This window comes from Falco cherrug, chromosome 3 (assembly GCF_023634085.1).
Source record: "Falco cherrug isolate bFalChe1 chromosome 3, bFalChe1.pri, whole genome shotgun sequence".
In the NCBI taxonomy this organism is placed as follows: domain Eukaryota; kingdom Metazoa; phylum Chordata; class Aves; order Falconiformes; family Falconidae; genus Falco; species Falco cherrug.
In genome coordinates, this window is record NC_073699.1 from 15479657 (window position 1) to 15505315 (window position 25659).

Consider the following 25659-nt stretch of genomic DNA (forward strand, 5'->3'; position numbering starts at 1 on the left):
ATCGATCTTCGCACACACCGACAACTTTATTCATCGATACTACAAACTCAGTATGTCTGCTGACCAGGAGGCAGGCCTGAAAAGCACAGCTTATATGTCTTCTTGAAGCTTCTTTGCTATGAGGAAGTGATTTTTGAATTGTTGCATTCTCAAATTTTGGTGCTTTTAGTAATAGTAATAGTTTAATCATAAATAAAAGTAGTAGTTTAATAATGCTGCGATGCAATGACATTTGCGGGGGGGGGGAAGGTGTGTAAAATTAGGTCTATATTACATGCAAAAAAATGTCACTGACATTTTAATTGTAAGCAATAAAAATTAACCGACACCTCAGAAATATTAATTTTAAATTTTAATTTATTTTATTGCTTAAATATAGATTGCACAGTGTGTTCTTACATTTATTGAAAATGGTTCATTACGTACAGTACAGAATATATGACCATCAGAACAACAGACAGATTAGCCCTACTCTGATTTTGGACAACAGGCTATTTCTATCTTTTGAAATTAACAAGGATTTAATTTACTTTAATGTGACCCACTATCAAAAGCTATAATTTTTCAAATGACATAATGGGAAAGAGAACCCAAAGCAAAAGCTGGAATACATTTAAAGGGCTGGATACTGATTTATAAACATTGTGACAGCACTCAATGTGTTGCAGATAACACAGGACCAGTATGCAGATGGAGCTTTTAAGTTCTGCAACTTGTCTCAAGAACATGTAAGTGAAACAAAGCAACTTTATACTGTACAATGGCATTCTTAATCCATTTGGTTTCTTTCTTTAGCTACATATAACAATAGCTACCAAAACAGTACATTTTACAGTCACTCCTATCTCCCAGCTCTCTAGAAAGGCCCGAGTGAAGCAATTATCAACTTACAGACTCCCTGAACTTCCAGAAAGGAAGAAATTAAATATCATGTGAACACAGTGTGTTACAAGCTCTTCATTCCCTGCACAATACCTGCACAACACCTGCATTTCCCAAACAAACTTTGTTTGAACATTGAAAACATGGAAACCTACTATTAGCATAAATGAAAAAATACTTCATAAACAGAAAACGAAATGCTGAATCTAGTTATTTTCACATGCAGCATTCATGCAACAGAATTTAATCACAGAAACAATCCTGTATTTACAGCACAGTCTCCATACTGCAAGAGTGTAAACAGAAGTACATTCTTTCTTAGACTCCTCATTTTCTTTTTGTACAAAAGTGCAGTGTTATTCTTAAAAAATTACAGTGGATAAGTGTTTTACATTGTATCCCTAGGTTAAATTTACGATTTAAAAAATTACACTCTTTATATAGGCCAAAAAACTATTATGTCTTACCTTAAAAAAAAAAAAAAAAAGAAAAAGTGAAAACTAAAAGCTAGAGTCCTATTTATGTGTAGACTGTGGTCTGATCAGGCTGATAACGCTGCAGCAGTAAAAATCACAACGGAATGCTGTAGATAAGGGGCTGTTTCGTCATCCACTAACAGCTGTGATTGCACTGTTAAACTGAAAAGAAGGTCTCAATTACCTTTTGAGTTTTGTGAATGCTTTCTGAAAGTCTCAGCATGTTATCTCATAGGTTTAAGTAGCTGATATTATGTCACATCAGGCTTTTAAAAGTAGTCCAGTGGAATACTGTACTACAGTTCAAAAAAATTAAAATCCTTTTTACAGTGGGCTTGCAAATGCTCAAACCAGCTAATTAGCTGGTCTGATAACCAGATTCACATCTTAGAATTATGCAGTCAAAGATTATTTTAGGCTGGAACTTCTGAAGGTCATCAAAACCAAGCTCCTGCTCAAAGCAGGGCTAAGAGATTGTTAGATCACTTTATTCACGGCCTGATTGCTGTTGATGGAAACTGCTGGCTAACTTAAATGTTTTACATTTATTACACATATTTGAGAACATTCATTCATGTTTGTGTTGCTTCAGTCAGATTCAGAGAGATTAAGGGACTTCAAATGTACTATTCATGGCATCAACAAAAGCTGGTTTTTTTGTCTGCAGAATTTAATGAGTCATAAAGCTAGTTTTGACAACTCTTATCAAGATGTCAGTGATTTGCCATATCAGTTTTACTTCACTTATATTTGAATATATACTCAGATACATAAACCTATGAAAGTTACCATATTTTCCTTATTTCTAGAAAGGTTTGAGAAATGAAACAAAAACGAACACAGAGATGCATCTCTAAAAATGCTTTTGCTTGACAAGATATATAATGAGTTCTGGTCTTTAAATGGTTTCATCCGGTTTTCTTTCAATTTCTAAAATATCATTAAAAAGCTGTATTAAACTACAGAGAAATACCTCAGAGAATATATTTGTAATTTCTGTATTTATGATTTAAAATGCCCTCAGTTTATTTTCTGCTATACTAAATATATCTCTCGTGTATTTATACTAAAGCAGACAGTAAAATACTACTGCATTTTCAAAAGTACAGTTGTAAACCATACACCTTAAGACATGAAAAATATTGCACAATTCAGTGCTTCGAGAGGAGATTTCTCCTCTCTTAGGCAAAGCAGTTAACTTTTAGCAAGAAACACATGACATACACTGGGTGTATACACCTATGTGATGCATCAAAAAAATACTTAAGAAGTGTCCATTAATTCATTTACTGTACTTGAACACATGTAAGGTATTGGTTTTTTCCACATAGTCCAAAATAAACAAGTTGACTAGCTATGACAGCATGAACAAAAGGGAGCTAAGTTAGTGCTCCACTGGTTCCATTTAACGAGATGAAGCAAGCCAAAAGCATTCTATTTGGATATATAGTTGAGATGGAGAGGAGGAAGAAAACACCAACCAAACAAAACCCGAAACAAACCAAACCAAACCCAATTCAGCTTCAACACGTTCTTTAGTTACAATGCCTCAAATAAAGGAATTTACAGAAATACAATATCCTAGAGTAACTGAAATATTCACCTATATGGCAAGACAAGTTTTAAATCTGACTTTTAGATGTACTCAAATATGAAAATGAATAAACATGATCTATGAAAAAACCTAACTACAAATCTGTATTACAGAAGAAAAAAACTCAAGACCATCTCATGAGTTTGGCTAGAGTAACTTGTATTTGGCTCACGACCATCATTATTTTAAAGTTAGCTTAGATGAAATAAACAATAAAATTTGAAAACTCATCTTGTTCTTTCTATTGTACTCTACTCTAAATAATGTCCAGCAGACTTCAGAAGACACTTAATACACACAAAGATCTGGAAACTTCATCTCATAGACTGGAACAGATTGGTAATGAGCATGTCCAGCAGTAATGGTCATCGTTCCTGAGGGGCTAGGTGGAGGACTGTGTGAGAAGAACAATCAATATATATAATTTATAATTATAGACTGCTTTCTTTTTTGTAATGTTATACACTAATAGCTGATAAACAAGAGTAAACTACCAACCCCCAATCATATTTTATCCTATTCCTGAAATTCTAATGAAATTATCATGCCTTGGGTTTTATTTTTTTGTACTTTGATCTAAACCATCAACTTCGCTGATGTTACAGAACTATGAAAATGTATTTTATTACTAACAAATACTATTTATGCTGCACAAAGGATGTTCACAGCTGTCTATAATAACGTCATGCACTATTTTGGGTGTTCAATATCTACATACTTTCTCAAACAGATACAGCAATGGTAAAACAACAGCATTCTTCAGTACTACCAGTATACATAGAAATACTGTAAGTATACTATGACATGTTTTCTGGATATTCTCCACTACCAAAAAGATTCAAAACACCCCCATGAAAATCAAAGTGACTGTTTTAGATGAAGACTACTTTTTTTTCAGCGCGCTGGTTTTAGCTGGGGTAGAGTTCATTTTCTCCATAGTAGCTGGTATGTGGCTGTGCTTTGGATTTGTGATCAGAACAGTGTGGATAACACAGGAATGTTTTTGTTATTGCTGAGCAGCGCTTACACAGAGGCAAGGGCTTTTCTGCTCCTCACCCCACCACACCAGCAAATAGGCTGGGAGGGGCACAAGATGCTGGGAGGGGACACAGCCAGGACAGCTGACCCCAACTGACCAAAGGGATATTCCATACCATACGACATCACGCTCAGCAATAATAGCTTTAAGCGAAGAAGTAGGAAGCAGGGGACATCTGGAGTTACAGCATTTGTCTTGCAAAGTAACCGTTATGTGTGATGGAGCCCTGCTTCCTGGCAGTGGCTGAACATCTGCCTGACGATGGGCAGTAGTGAAGGAATTCCTTGTTTTCTTGCGCGTGCTGCTTTTTCTGTACCTATTAAACTGTTTTTATCTCAACCCATGAGTTTTCTCACTTTTACCCTTTCAATTCTCTTCCCCATCCCACTGAAGGGGAGTGAGTCAGTGGCTGTGTGGGGATGAATTGCCTACCAGGGTTAAACAACAACATTCATCTAAAACAATTCTTTCCTGCCTATTACATGTTTTTAAGAGCACTATGACACGACCCATCTGAAAGCAGTCACAATTAACTTTATAACTAATTTTTCATTTATTATATTCTTCTTGCATAAAGCCTTACCGAATGGTGAGTTCCAGTATCTGTGCAAGTCTATCATGGAGCAAGTTTGCCTAGGGGAAAAATAAAATAAAATAGCAAATTATTAACTGCTATATATTGAACCGCTAAAAGGAATGAGCAAGGCCACACTCAGTGAGCATGTTCCACAACACCACATGGCAAATCTAGGCAGCATTTCTTGTCTTGATTTCTTTTTACACTGCTGCAAGGATTCTGAACCCTGAAGAGGGATGTGAGTTTGCTTAACAAACCTGAAATACATTTAAATTATTCAAAATATATAAAGAGCTAAATACTGCTCCAGTTATTCCAGAATGAAAAAAGAATGGACTGTGAATCTAGATTTCAAAGATAGCAAGGAAAACATTAAGATGAAGAGTGTACAAGACTTCCATTCCTTTTCAAATGGTCTAGGAACAACCAAAAGCACACTTTAAATAACTGGAGTCTCCAAACACTGATATAATAGTGGACACAACAATTGAGGACAAAGATCTGAACTTCTTCAGAAGTAACAGCAGCAGCGACATGATAATATAAATCACCTTTAGCCAGCACATCCCCTTTAATGCTTATACAAGTATCTTCAATGCTGTATAACATTTTTCAGAAACTCACTTTGGTTTCACATTGTGCTGCAATTTCTTCAAATGGTGCTTTTTGAAACTTTTCAATCACAAGACGCCTTTTCTCTTTTTCTTGTTCTTCAAGTCCATTGTTATCTTAAAGTTTAAAAAAAAAAAAAACAAAAAACAAACGTAATCTTTGCCTATCAAGTACAAGTGATATAAACCTTCAAATGTGCACTGAAGAAGCATACACAGTATTTGAAGTGATGCAACCATATGCAAGCAAGCTGTCATCTGTCATTGCTTCTACAGAAAAATGCAGATACAATTCCAGGGAGCTGGTGTGAGGACCCCTTTCTTGCTATGTGCTTTAACTACAAGTACATTCAGGTTTCCTTTTGCTTTATCATCTGGACTCAAGACTGCACTTCTCAGTCACTGCAAACAAGTTCAACAGAAAAGAACGGAGTATCTTCCCTCCCAGTATCATGAAGATAGGTGGGCAGAATTTTCTATTAGAATTTGGGAAAAGTGAGTTCAACCTCCATAGGCTGCGTGAAGCTACAACCAGCTGGAACTTTCCAGCATGTAATGAATTTAAGGAAAACTGTCAAATTTATTTACTGAAAATGTCAGTGCCTATTGTTTAAAACATTAAAGTCTATTCCATATTTTGGACAAGATTTTGGTGGACCGAACAGCATTTATTAGTAATTAGTGATATGAAAGAAGGAACAATGATAATTCTCAGTTCTGGTAACTAGGTCGCTTGTCATAAAAATATTCTTTTTAAAAAAGTAAGTGTTTTTGAAGTCTGCAATGTGTACCTTACAATCTGTTTTCTGAATGCACTGAAAACCTGAAAGTCTTGGTATGCAAAAAATACCTAAGTTGTTTTATAAATAATTACTCAATGGAACTTGAAAATCTCACATTATTTATAGCTTGGACTATAAGGGCAAATTTAATAGATGACAGCCATTTCCAGATGCTTGTCATTCAGTCACACTAGCTTCAGAAACTGAATTCACTAAAATTATCAAGATATCATTTCAGAAATTTAGAAATACATAGCTGGTTTTAAATAAATTTACTAACTGAATAAACCTAAACGTAGTATTTTAATTGTTATTCTGACCATATCTTTTTCTCTAGCAATTTCACAGTAAGCTAGAACTATGCTGCATAAAAACTGTAATAAATCTTACCAATTGCTTTCTTCAAAGCTTCAAAGGTGATTTCTTCAGTATTATCAACCTAAACACAAAGAAACAAAGCCCCTTAAAACCTCACATGTAACATATAAGCTTCTAAAAAATAAGGAATGTGATAAATACAGAAGGCCAAAACAGCCACAGCATTTTCTGCCTTACAATTTTCTAATAGCTTTATCTGGAGGTTCTATTACAGCTGACAGATCACTAATTCATGTTTTTAAGCCACTGCAATTAGTGAGGAAATTGTTATCAAACAAGATCAAGAAAAACTTTCCAAGTTCTAGCCAAGACAGTCTATGGCAACAATACTTTGGAAAAGGACTTAATTTTGGCAGAACAGTCCTTTGGGTCAGGAATATGCTGCGGTGTTTCTATAGTTAAGCGTCAGTACTGGTTCTTGGACAGCTCTTGTGAATAAGAGCAACTGCTTCCTGAGACTAGCTGAGCTACCAGCAATGTGGTACTAAAAGAAGAGATGGTAGCAAAGGGTAGAGTGGAAATTTATTACTGCTTTAGGCTAACTTCATACCAGTACGGGCTCCCAATAATTTGGTGCTTATGCCATAAACGTTGGAGCTAAAAGGCTCTTCTTAACAAGCTCTATTTGATGCACTGAGAAAATCTGTTCATTTAGCAATATGAATATCCATTTGTTGCTGCAGATGTACTTCATTAGGAATTGCTTGGGGCTGCAAAATTACCAAAGATGCATGAACATTTTCTCCGAAGAGCTCCAGCTCATGGATCTTTTGAGTTTCAATTCTTTGTAGACCTAGAGTTTCTGTATCATTAAGTATATTTACAGTGAAACCACTGTGATAGTAGTAGGGGGAGAACGCTTAGGTGGCAGAACAGTGTTCACTTGAATATACACCATGGTTTCTTGCCTTGGACTGCCTTACGTTAATCCTTCAAAACTAACTACATGTAAACTGCCAGCACTTTTATTTTTCCTTATAAACACTAATTGTTTAGAATGGTCTAATATGATTTAAGATAAAAGATCTGTAAGGTAGCAAAAAGTTATTTTACCCTATTCAGAAGACTCTAAACTCCTTCAATTTTTCAATTCATTGATTTGACCTATAGTAAATGGAAAAGCCAGAAGTAACTGTTTCCTTTTTACATCGGTGATGTTCCAGGAGATGGAGCTGTAAATGATACTTTTCTAACAGATTTTACCACATTAGCATTGTATTCTCTACCTCTGAATATATAAAAGGTTAACAAAGACACAGCAAAACACCCTTTATGCCAAATATTTGTGGATGTGGCTAGAGATAGAGTATTCAGGTTTTGAAATAATCACCTTTTACACAATTCATATTTGGGAAATATTACTTGTTTATGGCAGCCTTTCAGATTTCTAATTAACAACCATAGTACTTGCCGATATTAGCCAGCATTTTACTTTGTTATTAATATCAGAAGACCTAGCTACTTTTACAAGTGTTTTCATCTTATAAATGGTGGTAACTATGGAATAAACCATCTTCCTGAACAGGATTCACTAGCAGACTTGCCACAACAAAAAAACGTTTGATTGCATGTACAAAAGAATTTCATTTGTATTGTATACAGTAACAGATATTTTATGAATAAACAGTCTTCTACCTCAGACAGTGTACCAATGATACCATACATCATTAATCCTAAAACTTCCATTAAGTGGTTTATCCTTGCAATCATAAAGCCTCATGGTCCTTTGGATAATGTTATACTTACTAATCTACATAGGAATAAAACAAGATATAATATACTTGAAGTTTTTTCTTTTTTCCTCCTCTTGAGTTACATCCAGTTTATCACCTTATGTGGCAGGTGGCCAAAAATGCACATTACGAAGGCACAAGATTAGCCAAAATTACAGAGCACCATTATTGAAGTGGTTGAGTCACCATCCCTGGAGGTATTTAAAAGACATATAGATGTGGCACTTAGGGACATGGTTTAGTGGTGGACTGGGTAGTGCTGAGTTAACAGTTGGATTCAGTGATCTTAAGGGCAATGAGAAGTTCATTCTTGACTATCTACCAGTTTTTCAGTTGTTCATGATATAGGTATCAAAGGGCAGTTAGTTAATTGGAAAGTACTGGTTTTCCCTTTGCATTGTAAACAAACATTGCAAAGCAACTAAAGGAGGAATGCTTCATTTCATGCATTTCTGATCAATAAAATTCTTGTTTATAAGAAAGATAAACAGTAATTCATTATCCAAGACATTGTACCACATTAAACTGAGAACTCATGCAAAGATTTTGATTTATCTACAACTGCTGTATCATCTTCAAAAAATGTCCATAGATCAATGCTTAACACATCAGCATAATCACCTAAATCTGAAGTGGAAACTTCTATAATTTAACTCTACTTTCATGAGAGATGTTCAATATCATACATATAACACATTATTTTAATATGTAATACATAATACAATAACATATAGTAAAAGATTTTTAAAAAGGATACTAATTGCAAACACCCCCATTCCTATTTAGAGCCTTTACTTCCTTCAGAAAGCTAAAAATTGTGATAATCTGGCTTTTTTTCAAACAGCTTTTCTTCTTTCTTCTTAACTTGTGTCTAGTTTATCTCTATGCTTGCTAAAGCATGACAGCAAATGAACACAAAATACCACCTGAGGTATCATCAGCACAAAGCAGAAAGAAAAAATAACAGTGATGCAAAACCTAAATCACTTCTGTCCATAAGTTCTAAAATGAAACTTGCTCCTTTGCAATAGCTTAATATTGCATTTTTAACTAACATTCACTTTGACTCTATCCACACATTGTTTCATATCCCTAGCTGGTTTGTGCTTGAAGATGGCAAAGGTAGGTTTCTTTTGCAGGTCCAAACGCCTCAATTTCAACAGCTAATCTCTATCACAGCCAGGAGAAATCTGGTTAATAAGAATCAGCAGAATCTTGAAAAAGATTCAGCAGAAATAGAAATTTATTTTAAGACATACTTCAAATGAAGTGTCATAAGATGTGGGATCATTTAACTTATAATGCAGTCTTCCTAAGGGGTAATCAGCATCAGCTCCTGTACACTACATATGAACTTTTTATTGCTACCTTATTCTTCCTGTGACTATGAAGCACTGTGTGCTAAACTGTTTTGGTCTATGTATGTAGCCTGCCCAGCCTTTACCTGCCACCCTCAAAGACAGCAGGTGTCCCACTATTCTTCTATCTGTCAGCCCCATGCTGATGAAAAAGATGCTCAAGACACTTCAGATGATGCAGATATACAGATGCAGGACTCCATTTGATCCCTCAAAATCCAAAGAAAATATTTCAGGATATTTACTCACAAAATATTAGTTGTTCAGCATAGATATGTATTACTACCATATTCTGCAGCACTATCTGTAAAAACTATAACAACAAAATGTTTTTTACAGCAAGATCACATTTCTACAAACACAGGAGTAAAAAAAAAAAATCAAAATAACAAAACAATTTATATTGCTAAAACAATTAGATACAAGACTTTCTGGGAAAACTTCATTTGCATCCCCCCCTCCCCTGAATATACTGCTTTAAAATATTCCACCATTTTCATACCTTATCCTCTGTGTTATTGCCAGGCAGAATATCCACCTGAATAGATACTGTGTCCACAATGCTCTTCCTCCTAGAGAGTCTGTCCTCATCTAGAAGAAAAACAACTTATCTCACTTTTGTATAACAGTTGAAACACGATCAATCAAATTTCTACGCATCAGATGCTGATTTGTTTCTATATGCCTATCTAACCAAAGATCATGTATTTTATCATTTGGACTGTTGTGAAAAGTTACCAGTTACTGATCTGAGTTACTAAATATGAAGGAAAATAACCTTTTTGTTGTCCCTTCCCCCTCTGATCCCAGACCTTGCCAACTTTCCCTTAGAACACCAGATTTTTTTTTAAAAAAAAATATGAGATCTTATCAAATGCCTAATAAATAACATAGCACATGATGATATATTGCTGCAGAGTAATTTACAAATATTTTTTTCATTGTGAAAATGAAATATTAAGATCTTAATCTGAAGGTATTCTGAAACAGAAAAGGGCTTCTTAGAAGCTGCCTCATTGACAGAAGAAATGAAGATTTCTGAATGAAATGAACAGCACTCCTTCCTTGTTCTTGTTACTATAAGCACCATATTCAGTCAGAAGTCTAAAAATCTACTTGGAAGAAAAATTTCCGTTTCTAACTTCCTAAAAACATTTTAGCAAGTCCAGCTGGCCTCTTCAGAGTAAGACCAACTGTGCTAATACTAAAAGGAGCACAACAATTTCATTAATGCATAAGCAGATCATCATCAAATGATCCATCAGTTGATGGATTTTCCTTTTGTGATTGCATTCCTGAGACAAACACACCAATAAAATTTTCTCATTTCTGACATTTAATCCATTAACAAAATATTAAAAAAAAAAATCAGTAAAAATACATTTACAGACATGTCATGAGGATCCTCTGACAAATGGAGACTTGAGTGGCCTGACTTCTGTGTATCTCATTTACAAAACCATGAATTGTGATGGCACATTTCATATTTTAGCTGAGATCAAGACTTTTAGACCTGGCCATTATTTTCTGATGACTTGAACTGCACAGTTAGAAGCACCTACAGGCACCTGATACTAAGATAAGGGGAGCAACTGTAAACCCCCCCCCGCCCCCACTGCAAGGTAATTTATGCTGGTTCTTCTGCAGCCTTTGTTTAAACTGCTTCTAGCGAAGCCCTTTTGCAGTGCAAATATTGAGTATGAACAAACAGGATTCATTCCAGCAGAGCTGAACATACTCAGCTTTTGAAAATCAAGAAATAACTTTCACAAGTCACATAAACAAAATGCCATTTTAAGATCAAGAGGCAGTGACAGAACAAGATTAGTGAAAAAACACCTGAATTCTAGCTATCTTTGCCAGGTTCTCAGAGACCCGGAAGCATTTGAAGTGGCATTTTGAAGGATTTACTTAATTTTTAATCCCTGATGGCTCGCTGGTACACGACCCAGTACACACAGTCTGAGGAAAGCACCTTATCCCTCAAGAGTAAACACAAGACAAAACTACATCTTTGCTGCCATCTTGCTGCTCTCTCTGCAATCGACATGCAAACACCAGAAGATACATTTCTGGGACTACTTTGGATAGAATTAATTTTTGCAGTGGATGCCTCACTCTACTTGCCTAATAAAAATGCCCATTTGTCTCTAATTTCAATGTATTAAGTGAGTAAAAATTTGTGAAAATTGCCATTTTTTTCTGTTGTATGATGTAAAGGCCATCTCCACACACACAAAGGAGCCCAGTGGCACCAGGGCAGTGGCGGAGCCCTAATAACCACTGCCCTGTCCCCTGCCAGGGCTGTCCCAGGCACCCACCCATAGGGCAGTGGGAGCAGCTCTCTGGGTCACCTCACTGACTGTGGCGGTATCGGTGACTGGGGTACCGAACACATTGTGGGATGCAGGGGAACAGCATCTTGGGATTGCATAAGGCTCAGTAAGGGATGTTTAGGGGAGGAAGCAAGGGTGGGGAAAAGGAGGACTGAGATGGTTTGAGAAGGAGCAAGCAAGGAAAATACTGGGTGAAGGCATCAGTCCCATGTAAACCAGTTACTGATTGGTACCTGCATCTGGCCCTGCTCTGAGCATCACCAGCACAGCCTGCCCCATCTTCTGATTGAATTCCATTTCTCTTTTCCTGGGGGAGGGACTCTATTCTTTGTGCAGGTGTGCACATGGGGGTCTGAGCGCAGCACCTGGAGTCAGACCACAGGTCAGAAGGCCTGTGTGTCTGGAGCAAGTGATAGTGCACAGTATCAATGTGTGATCACGAGGGAATATCAAGCGGGACCAGCAGGTGAGTGGGTCAAGTGGCCTGGGAGCAAGGGGTGTCTGTGTGCGTCTGGCGCTCTGTGTCTCTGAGGGGGAGGCACCTGGAGCAACCAGGAGGCTCAGGCCAACTGTCCGAAAGACCATGGAGCCTGGGGGGTTTATTGAGACCCACATGTACACACATGTCTGCGCTTCTACGCACAGCTGGGATCTGTATCAGCAGCTGGACTGGGGCTGTGGGCCGTGGGGACTCACATATTCAGGTGCCAGTGACTGGGGAGACTGCGAACCAGGAGACAGCTGGTGAGCAGTATGTAAGCCCAGCTGCTGGTGGGATGCACACAGAACATATGCATGTATACCTGTGCCACTAACAGGCCTTCATCCTGAAAAGCCAGCCAATAAGATGAATCATCATTCTGTGAACAGCTGAGAGCTCCTTCCAACTTTTTACCAAGTTCTTGCAACGTCACTCAGAGGTAATTAGCACTACCACAAAAATGATACCTACAGCCCTACTACCTGCTCTGAAAAAGAAAATCAGAATATAATGTAGAATCCCAAATCAAGAGTAAACACAAAGACAAACCTTGCAGCTGGTAACACTGCTACAGGTATATCAAGGAGATAAAAAAAAAAAAGCAGAAGGAACAAAAAATACACTAAGTACAACACAATTTCTGGCTTAAAGATCTTCTAAAAACATATTGTCTTTTTGACTGTGCACATCCTATACAGACACACTACAGCTAGCAGGAGAGCAGGCTGACTACAGCTCAGTTTTACCTTTTGACTTGTGTCTGCACTTATGAGGTTTTTTGCCTGATGAAAATAGAGCTAAATTAAAAAAAATTATACATTTATAGACAAAAAAATTATTAAATGTGCATTTAAATTATCAGCTTCCCCCCTCCCCAAATAAGGAAGAGAACAAGGTACAGGAAGTTGCAGATATTAATGTCATTCAAACTGGTAAGAAGTCCCAAAACCTAAAACAAAGACAGGATGATGATTTTATGTCTATAAGTCATTGTTAAGCATTATATCATTGATATTCACAAATGCTAGAAATAATTAAGATAAAAGCTTTACTGGCTTTCTGGGTTCAACCATAACTTTCACAGGAATATAGAAAAATTGGATCCATCTTTTACTGAAATTAAATAGTATGTTTTGAGCACTATAGCATTATAATACTAGCAATGAAACATTTCACTTAAGTAAAAAATGAAAAGTTCAAGAATTCCAAGATACTCACTTTGATCTTGATTTAGTTAAATCAAAACCTTGGAAGTTCTATTCCACAGGATCAGAGATTAATGATCTTAATTAGACATGATAACAGACATGGAACCTGTTTTGATTACAGCTCTTTACAAAAAGATTACAAAAGAACTAGAATAATCTGATTCACATATGCTGAGATTTAGTGTTAAATATGGCCATTTCTCATCACCTGAAAAGGCAGTTAATCACATATTTGCAGTTAAACTCACTTAACCTTGATATCAGAACTTGCATTATCTTCCTCTGTAGAAATGCATTTTAATCAAATTATCCATGAAAACCCTAGCAAGGTCATTTGAGTACAAATAAACCTCAGTTTCTAGAGGAGGCTTAACAGAAACTTTACGCTAGGCTCTTTTTCTCGTTCACTCAGTAAAAATTTGAAAACATTTCCTTACTTGCTACCTACCTCTTCTGCCAATACTAAAATGTAACATTAACTATTTTTCTGGACGCTAGAAGAAATAATCCATCAAGTATAGCAACATTTTCCTTTTTTAGAAGACAACAACCAGCAACAGAAAACACAACACACTGCAGTTGTGTCAGAATATATCACTAGTTTGCCTGCTAGCACTTGGGACAAAACCACATCTGCTGTTCTGGAGAACTCATTCCCTCCCATAGCAGCTATCCAAAAAAGCTTATTCAAGAGCAGGCAGCAATGTCTCTGAATCATACTGTAAGTGTGATAGATCTGGTATTCACTGTCCATATGTACTATGTTTCTTTCTATGTGTGTGCTACAAAACATAGGAATCACATTTTCCTGCTAGGTCCTTCTATTTCACAAAAAGGTCATGTTTCAGACAGGGATGCCCCATCATCTATTACAACAGCAACCAGTTACGTACACAGAAAAACAACACATGGTTAATAAAAAAATTCTTCAGAAAATGTTTTTCAGCCCATTTTTCTCAATTGGCTGTTGAAAATACATTAAAACCTGAAAACACACAGTGCCACATACCAGCTAGTCATTCACACACTATGCTTGCATCCCAGGTAGCACAAACTCTCACAAATCTTCCTCAGGCTATTTTCATTGTGTTACCTGACATTAAGCTAGCATAGGTATCTAATGGAGGAAGACATAAAATTCTTGATTAAATCAACATCTGCTCATCAGGAATTTTACAAAAGCCATAACTCAAGTCAGCACAAAGCCATATGGCAGAAGGATGGAATATGTTCCAATCCAGTCTTTACATAAAAAGGATAAACTATGTCAACTTGTGTAATCCTTCCTTACCTTCTAACCAAGTTAATACTGAGTGAGGAACAGTAATAATCACTACTATCTTCTTAGGTATTCTTTCAAAAGCAAAGACTTTAACAAAGAAGTGGGTTCAAGAACTTTCTGCCCCACCTCCTGAATTTAAGGAAAAAATAATCTTAAAGGGCACAGTGTTGAAACTTCTTAGCAATAATACAGCTGCTAATGAGGGGGGAAAAAAAACATCTTGGAAAACGAAATTACACTTAGGATTAAGTTTTGTTGCCAAGTAGGCACATTACATTTCATTGGCACACAACACTTTAAGAGAGCATTCTTAGTAACTGCTACTTAGTAGTCTTGCCACTAATCACCACTCACCTGTTACCTGGGGTACATATGGAACTGACAATCTTTCCACGCTGTATCCACTGCCTCCTAATGATTCTGCAATCTTGTTTGTCAGGAAAAATAAATTTTTTTCATCCTTCTCTAAGGATTTTGGAAGACTGTGAAAATATATATTTGAAGTTATTATCTACCAACAGATATTTGCTCATTACGCAAAGTACTTTTCCAGTGTATGCAAGCAACCAAAAAGGGTCAATGGCAATGATTTGATGGAAATAAAAATTGCTTAGTTTTTTAGGAATAAATATACAGCCCCAAATTGCTCCATTTAATACCTCTGTAACAGTTTAAATTATCTTAACGTTTCTTGGTTATCAGTATGTTCCTCACCTATTCTGCACATCTTGAAAGAATATGGTCTCTACATAGAAAAACCTGCAGAGTAATAGTATTTCCCATTTGCCAGCAACGTGCCATTTCATCAAAAAAGATTAAGGGTATCCTGGGCTGTACCAGGAGTACTGCCAGCAGGTTGAGGGAGGAGATCCTTCCCCTCACCACTGATAAGACCGTACCTGGAGTACTGTGTGAAGTGCTGGGCTCCCCACAACAGTAGAGACAAGAGTTCAACAACGAGTCACTAAGGTAGATTAAGGGACTGGAGCATCTCTCCAATGAAGAAAGACTGAGAGAGCTGGGATGGTTCAGCATGGAGAAGAGAAGGTGGATCTTATCAATGTATACAACTACCTTAAGGGAGTGAGGATGGAAAGACAATAGTCAGGCTCTTTTCAGTGGTGCCCAGTGACAGGACGAGAAGCAACAGGCACAAACTGAAACACAGAAGGTTCTGCTTGAACATCAGGAAACACTTTTTTACTGTGAGAGTGACCAAGCACTGGCACAGGTCGCCCAGGGAAGTTGTGGAGTCTCCATCCTTGGAGATATTTCAAAGCCATCTGGATGTGGTCCTGGGCAGCCTGCTCCAGGTGACCCTACTTGAGCAGCAGCATTGGACCAGGTGATCTCCAGAGGTCCCTTCCAACCTCACCCATTCTGTGATTCAGTGAAAATGCATTTTGCTGTGTTAGCACTTACACCAAGCATCATACTGGGCGGATGTAAATGCCTCTCACTACAGTAAAAAAAGTCTGAAAAACATATTTTTTCCATATATGCTTTTAATGCTTGGTTTTCTTCTGCCTATTCTGTACGCTATTAATCCTCTAAATTATTTTTCACATATGCAATGTATTTCAGTAATGTGTGATTTTTAATGGTAAAATAGGTACTTCACTGTTCCTTATTTCACATTCTATATGTACTTACTTGCATTTGTCCTTGAAAATTGTTTCTGGCAGAAAATAAGATGCTTCCAAACTTCTAGTTTCGATGACCTGAAAAAAAACCCAAGACAAACAGCAGAAATGGAGTAGTTCCATAGCTGTTTTCTCCAATGACTAAATTGCCTAAAGAGGTTTTACTGTAGCAGATTACCAACCCTTCACTAACATCTACCTCAGCAGAAATTAGGCCTTTAGAATTTATTTTAACCAGAGAAAGATTGTGGCACTCACCCTTTAGACTAAAAATCTAGTTCTCAGGTCTTATGCATGTCAGTACTGTTACCAAAACCAGGGAGGTTGTAAAGTCTTATACCAGATGGGGATTTAGCCCATTATATATGGTACCATAAACAAAATACAAATGCTATACCCTGAGAGAAGAATATTCTGTGCATAATTTTTAGAGTCTGCAAGTAATGCCATTGGAGACTGAAGACAAAGAGCAATGTTTGTGGACACAAGTACAGGAGATCAACACCACAAGCAATTACTTGACAAGTTATTTACCCATTTTACAGTAGGATATGTACTGTTCTAAACTGACTTAAATGACTTAATTATGTGTTACCTTGCTGACATGCTGACAAAAAGCAGGAACTGCAATCATCTGACTCAGAAAGTTTAAATATGCTGCAACCAATGCCATTACACCACAACGATTGAACATTGGCAGATTATCCTCATTGATGATGGCAATGTCCTGAAATATAAAGGATAGCATCATACTTTTCAAGTTAACAGGCTGTCCTGAATATATGAAAGTTGAAATTATTGTTAGTAACACTAGCTGACATATGATGACTATCTGGTATTAGTTAGCATTTCATACCTCTTATCTTAAAATCCTAATCTTTTAGCTCACTCCTGAATTACATCTATATATTGATCCAGAGTTAAAAGAACTTGAAGGATTCAACCCCCATGAAGAGAAATAAATCTACTCAACTCAAACCTCTGTTTCTCAGAGAGTACAGGTTAATGACTGTAAAGTCTCTTGTCCTTACCACCTGCTGATCCTAACTTTTTAAAGGAAAATTAGAAATTAGAAACAGTAGTTTAATAATAAAAAACACTCTTGTGAGTCACAGATACATAGTACCATAAAGGGAATTATTTAATGCTTATTAGCATTTCTATGTTTATTCAGATTGTATTATTTTTGCTCTAGTAAAACTCACAATGTCATTTTCATCAAGTAAGGATTTGGTTCAGTGACATGTTAAAACTGAGGATGCACTCTGCGTTTCAGAGGTTTCATAATGCAGGTGCACACTAGGGAATAAGGTTAATGACAGCAAGTGAACTGGGGATACAGGACAACTTCAAATTTCTATGGCACATACTAGCACAATTTTTTTTGGAATGCTTTAATTTCAACACAGATAAATCTACTAAGTTACACTGTTTCACTGAGTACTGTATGCAAGTATGAAATAATGTTTGATCCTGTAAAGGAAATGTAAAGGAATAAAGGCTGTCAATACATTCATACAATTTTACCCCAAAGTAAGATTAAATAGCCTGTTTCAACAAATATTTCCAATCGATCAATTAACAAAAAGCTTTCTCCCAAAGTGAGGACAACCCACACAATGTATATGGAATACTGATTCATGATCACAGGTTGTAAGAAAACCTTGTCAATTTGTTAAATAATATCAGTCATTCTAGGGAATATTTCAACAAATATCACTTCTCCTATATTTCCTGAAGAGAACACGCTGTAGAAGTTTGTAACAAATCTGATTAGTTGAAGCTTCCCTATTAATAGTGGCAAGAACAAAGTACACTTCCTTAATGGATTGATCAAATTCAAACTGAATTATGTGAATTCCAATCTGAAGATCAATATACAAACAAAAAAAAAGTTATCCACATCTCCAATTAAAAATTCAAATTATCCCTCAATGAATGCAACACTGATTTAGACTCGTACCTGCAAAGCAATAGCTAATCGAATGAGATCAATAACCACTTCTTCATTGGCTAGTTCAATTGTGGTAAGAGCTAGAGATGTAAACAGTAGCTCAAAGTTTTTTTGGACATTGTCTTCTTCTTTACAGCCTAAGTAGATGTGTCTGTACAACTGCTGACCATGCTATAAAAGACAAAATAGGGAAAATGAGTACTAAAATCACAGAATACTTTAGGTTAGAAAGGCTATTTAAAGGTCCTCTATTCCTATCCCTACTCCAGGCAGGGCCAACTTTGATGTTATTTTAGATAAAGAATTAATAAAAAAGGATAAAATAAAATACATGTATATACATATACACACAAAAAAGTACGATTAATCAAGACTACTATAACAACAGCTTCTGTATAAATACAGTACTATTTAATGTAGAACTATACAGGTGGGGAATATACAGAGAACTGCATGTGAATATTGCACTGCGTGTCAGACATTGGCATTCATTTCCTATTGAAATATTCAGAAATAAATCTGCCCATTTATGAAAAGGAGGGGGGAAAAAGAAGATCTTGAAACATCCACAAGAACATTCAAGTAACTGAAGAGCTTTCAAGGGTTATCCTTGTGAAGATATCACTTTTATTCACTAAGCAAGTCTCCTTGAATAGCAAACTAAGAAAAAATTCTTCTAGAGGATGTTTCAGAAGATGAGTAGGGCTCTCTAATGTACATAGAGGCCTCCACTAACTGTAGTGATGAACGCTGATTATCTAATGAAGGACCCTCAAATTAAAAGTGACTTTCCCTTCCTTGTAACACTGTGCCTAACCAATCTTCGTAAAGAAACTATTATCTTAACACAAAAAAACCCCAAAACAAACAAACAAAAACCCCAAAACAAAAGAAACCACAGAAAGGCAGGATAAGCAGCAGGTTTTGCATGCAACAACCCAGTACCACTCCAGCATTCTTAGTCTGTAGAGGATACAGGTCTGTATCAGTTGACCCAGTTGATTTTCAAGATCTAAGGACTGATGCTTTATCTCTGGAAGAAGTAGATCAGCTCCAGAAGGAGAAAACTCGTTTTTAACACCTGCTTTTCAAGCAGGACATATACACGTAAGAAATAATAAAGATGGCATTGTTTATTTTATTACTTCTAAAATCAAATATATAGATGTTCAAATATATGTTTTATTTACAAAAGTGGGAAACCAAGCTACTAGCAAAGCACAGAAGCCATTATGAAATAAGCATTGTAAGAGTTTGCTATTTAAAGACAAGGCATATTTGGAAAATAAAGGCATATTTGGAAAATAAAAGTAATGAAATTATTCATCTCACTGATAAAGAATTAAACTTGCACATGAAAATAGATTAATACATGGATCTTCTCAACACACAGTATCTTCCCAGAAGATGGCAAAATGCAAGAATTGCCAATGTTGAAGTAATCTTTACGTTTGCATAATTCTAGTATTAACCAAAACAGGTGTAAATTTACTACAAGGAGTATTAACTGTACTAATTTAGCAAGAACATTTATCTTGCAATATTACTTTAAAGTTGCACAACTCTAGTTTGCATGTTATTACATATGTAGTATTTTTGCCTCTGGACAACTTAAAGTGCAATTATTCTGTTTTATAATTAGAATATTAAGTTAGCACTCTGAAGACAATTTTTTTTATTTCACAGCTAACAGGAAACAAAGTAGCATGGGATAGCTGGAAGAAGTCAATATATTTTCTCAGCTAACAGTGATATATGTTCTAGCCTGCTTTAGAGGTGACTTCAGTAATTTGTATTTTTTTGTTTACAAACCTATCTACACACATAAACCACAGTCAAGAATGACAGACCACACTAAATAACTGTAAGTATATTTCCCACAAAGAAAATAAGGTGTTTACTATAAAGAATTTCACCCTACATTATCATCATCTAAAAAAAAAAACCACCTGTTTTTCTTTAGAACCAAACATACTCAAAAGTCAACTGGCATAATGTCCTGTAAAAACAAACTTGTAAGGAGATGCATTTTTTCTTCAAAGTTAAATTTCTTTAATCTCTTTACCTAAAAGGTAAGACACAAGTCCCTGTACAAAGGCTTTTTTAAAAAGATTTATAAATAAAAATTAATCTGAAAATACAACAAAATAAAAGCTATACAAACGAGAAACTACTACCAAGCATAAATAAAATGCTGCATAGGGATCTAACTATAGGGAAGGTTTTTTTCAAAATAATGGTTTAGATATACACTGTTCTAATTTCATACATGCAAAAATTTTCACTGAAGATATAAATGAAAATTTCATTCCACAGAACCACCTCTCAAGTCTAGGGCACCTCAACAGTGAAGTCACTCTAATTTGAATTAAAGTTGCTCGACAGTGATCTTTGCAACCTGTTGCACAAACAGAGTTACAGAAGAAAAGCAAATCAACTGATTCAGTTATTGTGGCACTGTGCTCCCCCCCCCATCCCGACCTAACAACGAACAACTGTATTTGGCCCAAAGTGGATTTGGGAGCTTGACTCCAGCAGCATGCCTATCCCACAAAACAGGTAATGGATGTGGTCTAACAAATAACTGAGGGACACCCGGGCTGAGGTGGGGGCCTCACAGCCTGCTGTCCAGGAAGGCTCCCACACATCTCTAACTGTGAATCTGTACCACAGGTCGGTCTGTACAGAATCCTCCCTGCTCCAGCACACCCTGCTGACCTTCCAGAACTGATACCTCCTTAAGGGCCAGTCAGCACACAATAATTGACTTAGTCCCATCTCACCATGAGTATAAAATCTGGCACTGTAGACTTTTTTTTTAAGGACAAGAACTCAAACTACCGGGTCAGGGTCAACGGGCCTGGACCTCTCCTCACCAAGAAGGGATGTCTCTTTACTAAGATTTGTGCCTTTGACTACATCAGATGTCACCTGGGACAATACTGTTAACAGAAGTGCTGAACTCTTAACTCCAGGTCGATTTTTGCAGGAAGTGCTTTTATAAGCAGCAATGCTGAACTTGTCATATCTGTCACCTTAGGAAAGCATCAATTTTTTTCAACTTTGTGAAACTGTTTCAGTGAAAGGCCTTAAACTGGGCTCTGACAGGCAAATATTGACTCTGATGAGTGGCTCCACATATAAATCCTTTTGACTTAAAACAGTTGACAGTCTGAGACTAGGATGATCTAGCCGCACCTAGACTACTCTCTGAGAAGGAGTTTAGAAAGCAATGGGATACCTTCCAAACCTTGTGACTCAACAGGAGGGCTGCCTCCCCCACAACCCCACTGACTCAAACTAATTTAACAGTTACTTTATCTTCTTTCCAGATAGGAAAGTTCACTTTTTCATCCTATTACCTTTTTCATGAAGCTCACGTCTTGCCTTGAAATTTTGTCTCGTTTTATCTTTAGATCAGAAACATCTGGTATTATTCTACAAAGGAAACAAAAACGTTGTTTTAGCAAAAAGTAGCTGCGGAAGAGGATGTGAAATACATGAACTATTCAACCAAATCTTGAAGTAATTTCCATTTTAATTATATCAATGTTTAACAATGACATTCACATTTCATTTGAAGAAGGAGAAACATACACAGAATTATGACAATCACTTTTTTTTTTCTCTCTACATAAAATACCACATTCTGTCTTCCGGTTAAACTAGCCGATATTGGCAATGGTCATTTAAGGTATCATGCACTGAGGCTTACCTGTAAAGCTCTTGCCATCAATAAATGATGCTGAGCACTGTGCATTTATCAGAACCGTACATTAACATTTCAAATGAGGAAAAAAATTTAAAAACCAACAGTACTTATCAATTCAGATATTAAATTAGAATTTCAAGTAGGCCAAAGCAAAGAGAAAGAACTACCGTATCCCTCTGAGCTTTGCTCTGTTGTCATGCCGATCAATGAGATTATGCAATATTTCCAAGACCAGCTGCCTTAGCTCAGAGTCTTCCATGAGTGAAGGAGACAATAATGGGTCCAGAAATGGGGGAGGAAGTGCATTAGTTATCATCGTTGCTTTGTATCCTGAAGTCACCTGTTCATTGTTGGAAGTAAAATTAGTGTGTGTCATTATTGCATTGTAAGAATTACTTGCAGCTGTCACTCACCTTTTAGAGGGCTTGCTTTGGCACCTGAAAGGTGGATTCATACTCTAGTATTGTATTAGTTTTGAAAATTCCTAAACTCACTATGAATTTGGAAAGACTTTTATACTCATGTTCAAATGAACTCCCTCATCTGTTTTGAAGTGGTACTTCTCAGGAACCTTCTTCTACCAACACACCCGAAAGAAAAAACAAATTGAAATTCTTTCAAAAAATGACCTATGAAAAGTTGCAGGGCATAAAATGAAGATGGTAATAATTCCAAGAGATTTTTCTATTTCAGGGTCCGAGCTGCTCATACACGGTACCAAGTATGTTCATGTGAAGAAAAAAAGATAAATCAGGGCTTTTATGTACAACTTGAACATTCATGGATATTACTTTATTGCAAAAAAGCAAGCAGCAAACATAATTTTCTTAAAAATCTGTTACCATGGTGTTTGGTTTTTTTTGGTTTTTTTTTTTTTTTTTAACCTAATACTACCTTGACTTGCCTCATTCAATGACCTTTATTTAAAGCAAGCTCTGTAGGTACATAAGGAAAAGTTAACTTCTGACAATTTAAACATTAATTTGCTAAAAATTTACAGCAGTCAGAAATGTTTAGAATTTACTGTCTCTTAAATGGAGGTTACCAGAATTTTACAATCTCAAAACCAAAACAGAATTCAGAAAAACTGACAAGCATAAACTGTTGAGGATGACAAAGCAAAATTATTCAAAATTTAATTATTAAAAAAGCAATCATATTTTTATCTAAGACTTTACATAATAATTATATCTTCATTATACATATCTCAAACCATTACAGATTTTACAAGTGAACTGTGTTGTGCTGTTTTTTGCTGGGACAGTGTTACTCTTCCTCATAGTAGCTGGTATGTGACTGTGTTTCGGACTTGTGCTGGAAACAGTGCTGACAACACAGGGATGTTTTCCTTATTGCCAAGCAGTGCTTACACAGCGCCAAGGGCTTTTCTGCTTCCACCCCACAAGCAAGGAGGCTGAGGGTCTGGGGGTGAGCAAGAAGTTGGGAGGGGACACAGCCAGGACAGCTGACCCCAACAGACCCAAAGGATATCCCAGATCACATGACATCATGCTCAGCAAGGGCTGCTGTTGCCCAGGGACTGGCCGGGTATCAGTTGGCTGGTGGTGACCAAATGGGTTGTGGGCAGCATTTTTTATGTTGTGTGGGTGGGCGTTGTGTTTGATTTTGTTTTATTTACCACTAATTTTTCTTTTTCTCCCCCCCCCCCCCTCCCCCCGCCTTGTTTCCCTTTTTCACTTATTAATCTGTTTTAATCTCAACCCACTTTTCTCAGTTGTACCCTTTCAATTCTCTTCTCCATCCCACTGTGGAAGAGTGAGCAAGTGACTGGATGGTGCCTTACTGCCTGCTGGGGTTAAACCACACTGTGTGAGCAAGTGCTATTCCTATAGCATAACTCAACAGGCTGAAAGGAAGCTAGCTGGCAGAGGATACATGAAGGTATTTAATCAATCATTTTGAAAATGGAAAATTACTAATATTACAAACAGTAAGATTGCAAATAGAAGTGCATGCTTTTAATGAAGTGCCAGATTTTAATTGCATATACCACATTGTCTGCCTGTGTGTATGCATGACAACAGGCTAATTATATTGTGAAGTATTATGCTTTTGTAAAGAATACGTGATGTGCAATGCTCCATTCCGTACACAGAACAGGCAGGGTTTAGTAGTTTCTAGTTCTTTATTATGTGTGTAGACTAAGCCTTATATGCCACAACAAAAGCTTTGCTCTGAACACAAACCCTTCCCACATTTTTTCCATGATATTTATCAATGTCTGAGTAATTCATTAAGCATCAAAACATTCACTTTCACATCTTTGTGCCGTAATGGGATTTTTACTTCCATATTCTGAGAGGATCAAAAGCAAAAATCACTATCAAAAATGTTAAATTCATTCCACATGCATAATTTGAATCCCTTAAAGCATATTTAAGACTGTGCAGCACCCTGAATAATTAGAACAATTCCTACCAACTTCAATGGAAATTTTTAAGATTGGTGAGATGAATATTGTCAGGAAAAGTTTATGCATAGCTGAGTCTACCTTTAATGAAGGCAATGTGCAAAATGACCCCCTGAGGTCCTTTCTAATGTGTTTTCTCTCCTTAAATTGCAACTGTCAATACTCAGGTCTTCTGCAAGCCAGAATCTAGAATTCTATATTCTGACAAAGAAAGAACAGTTTTAACTGATTTGCCTAACACCACACAACAATTTCATGTCAGAGCAGGGACAGAAATTCATTTTCCAGGAAGGCACTCTTCTGCTTTAGTCATGAAATCATTCTTCATGCTATTTCCCCTACTTCAGTCACTAATTTTTGGTTTCTGCAACAAAACAGGCCAGAATTCTACAGGCAAGGGCCTCCTTTACTACCAACTTCTGATTTGTACCATCAGGATGTATTTCCAGAAAAACTCCTTGAAGGCTCACAGTTGAAAAATGTACTGGTGATAGAATATTTAACCATACCTTACAATAAACTTGAGAAATACTAGGAAGGAAAGAACAATGGTGCCTGAAGCTTTAAGGGCTTTGAAGTAGGCATCCATTCCTACAGTTTTAAAATATTACCCATTTTGACTAATTACAGGTTTTCTGGTGTCAAGAGACAAAAGTGATTTCACTTCAATGTTGCCAGCATTGCTGGCAGAACTAGTCAACTCAACCTCTTGATGATGTTCTTTTGGATCTGCAGATCCATTTATAAATGGTAAAGTGCTCTAAGAGATGAACAAATATTTCTTGAACTTCTTGTAATGTTAAGTTGGGAAAACGCTGTCACAATTTTATGCAGTAGAACTGCGGATCTAAGTAATATGAAGGTATGTTTAATTTCATAATGCAGAGTTGTAATACTGTACTTATATGTATAGATATATAAAGTGAAGCATTTATAACATAGTATACTGAACACAGAAGGCTTACCATAAGTAGAGATCTCAGCAACATGATTTGAATCCTCCTAGTTCCCAAATCCCTACAATTGGAAAAAAGTTGAAAATTAGTTTCTTTGCATATTTTCAAAATATTATTCTACTTCAAACGTCGTTCTAACACCTCCATTTTTGACAAGGGAATACAGCAGTCTTGGAAGGGATGCTAGCCGACCACAAATAAGGGGCAAATCTCTCTAAACGAGGTG

At 36.5% G+C, this 25659-nt stretch overlaps 1 protein-coding gene across 5 annotated transcripts in view; it reads right to left on the reverse strand.

The window, feature by feature from the left end:
• Positions 1-339: 339 nt before the first annotated feature.
• The window catches only part of EFR3A (EFR3 homolog A), an 86244-nt gene continuing 60924 nt past the window's right edge, over positions 340-25659 (reverse strand). For 4 of the 5 annotated variants that reach the window (XM_055704567.1, XM_055704568.1, XM_055704566.1 and 1 more), the window contains 12 exons: positions 25443-25494; positions 22214-22386; positions 21697-21772; positions 18344-18505; positions 16976-17107; positions 16391-16458; positions 15092-15219; positions 9933-10021; positions 6352-6400; positions 5193-5296; positions 4575-4624; positions 340-3346 (listed from right to left, as the gene is read on the reverse strand). In XM_055704567.1, coding sequence (XP_055560542.1) covers positions 3241-3346; positions 4575-4624; positions 5193-5296; positions 6352-6400; positions 9933-10021; positions 15092-15219; positions 16391-16458; positions 16976-17107; positions 18344-18505; positions 21697-21772; positions 22214-22386; positions 25443-25494 — 1189 coding nt within the window. In that variant the 3' untranslated portion in view covers positions 340-3240. The remainder of the gene's footprint in view (positions 3347-4574; positions 4625-5192; positions 5297-6351; positions 6401-9932; positions 10022-15091; positions 15220-16390; positions 16459-16975; positions 17108-18343; positions 18506-21696; positions 21773-22213; positions 22387-25442; positions 25495-25659) is intronic. The other variant, XM_055704569.1, reaches the window with a different exon arrangement.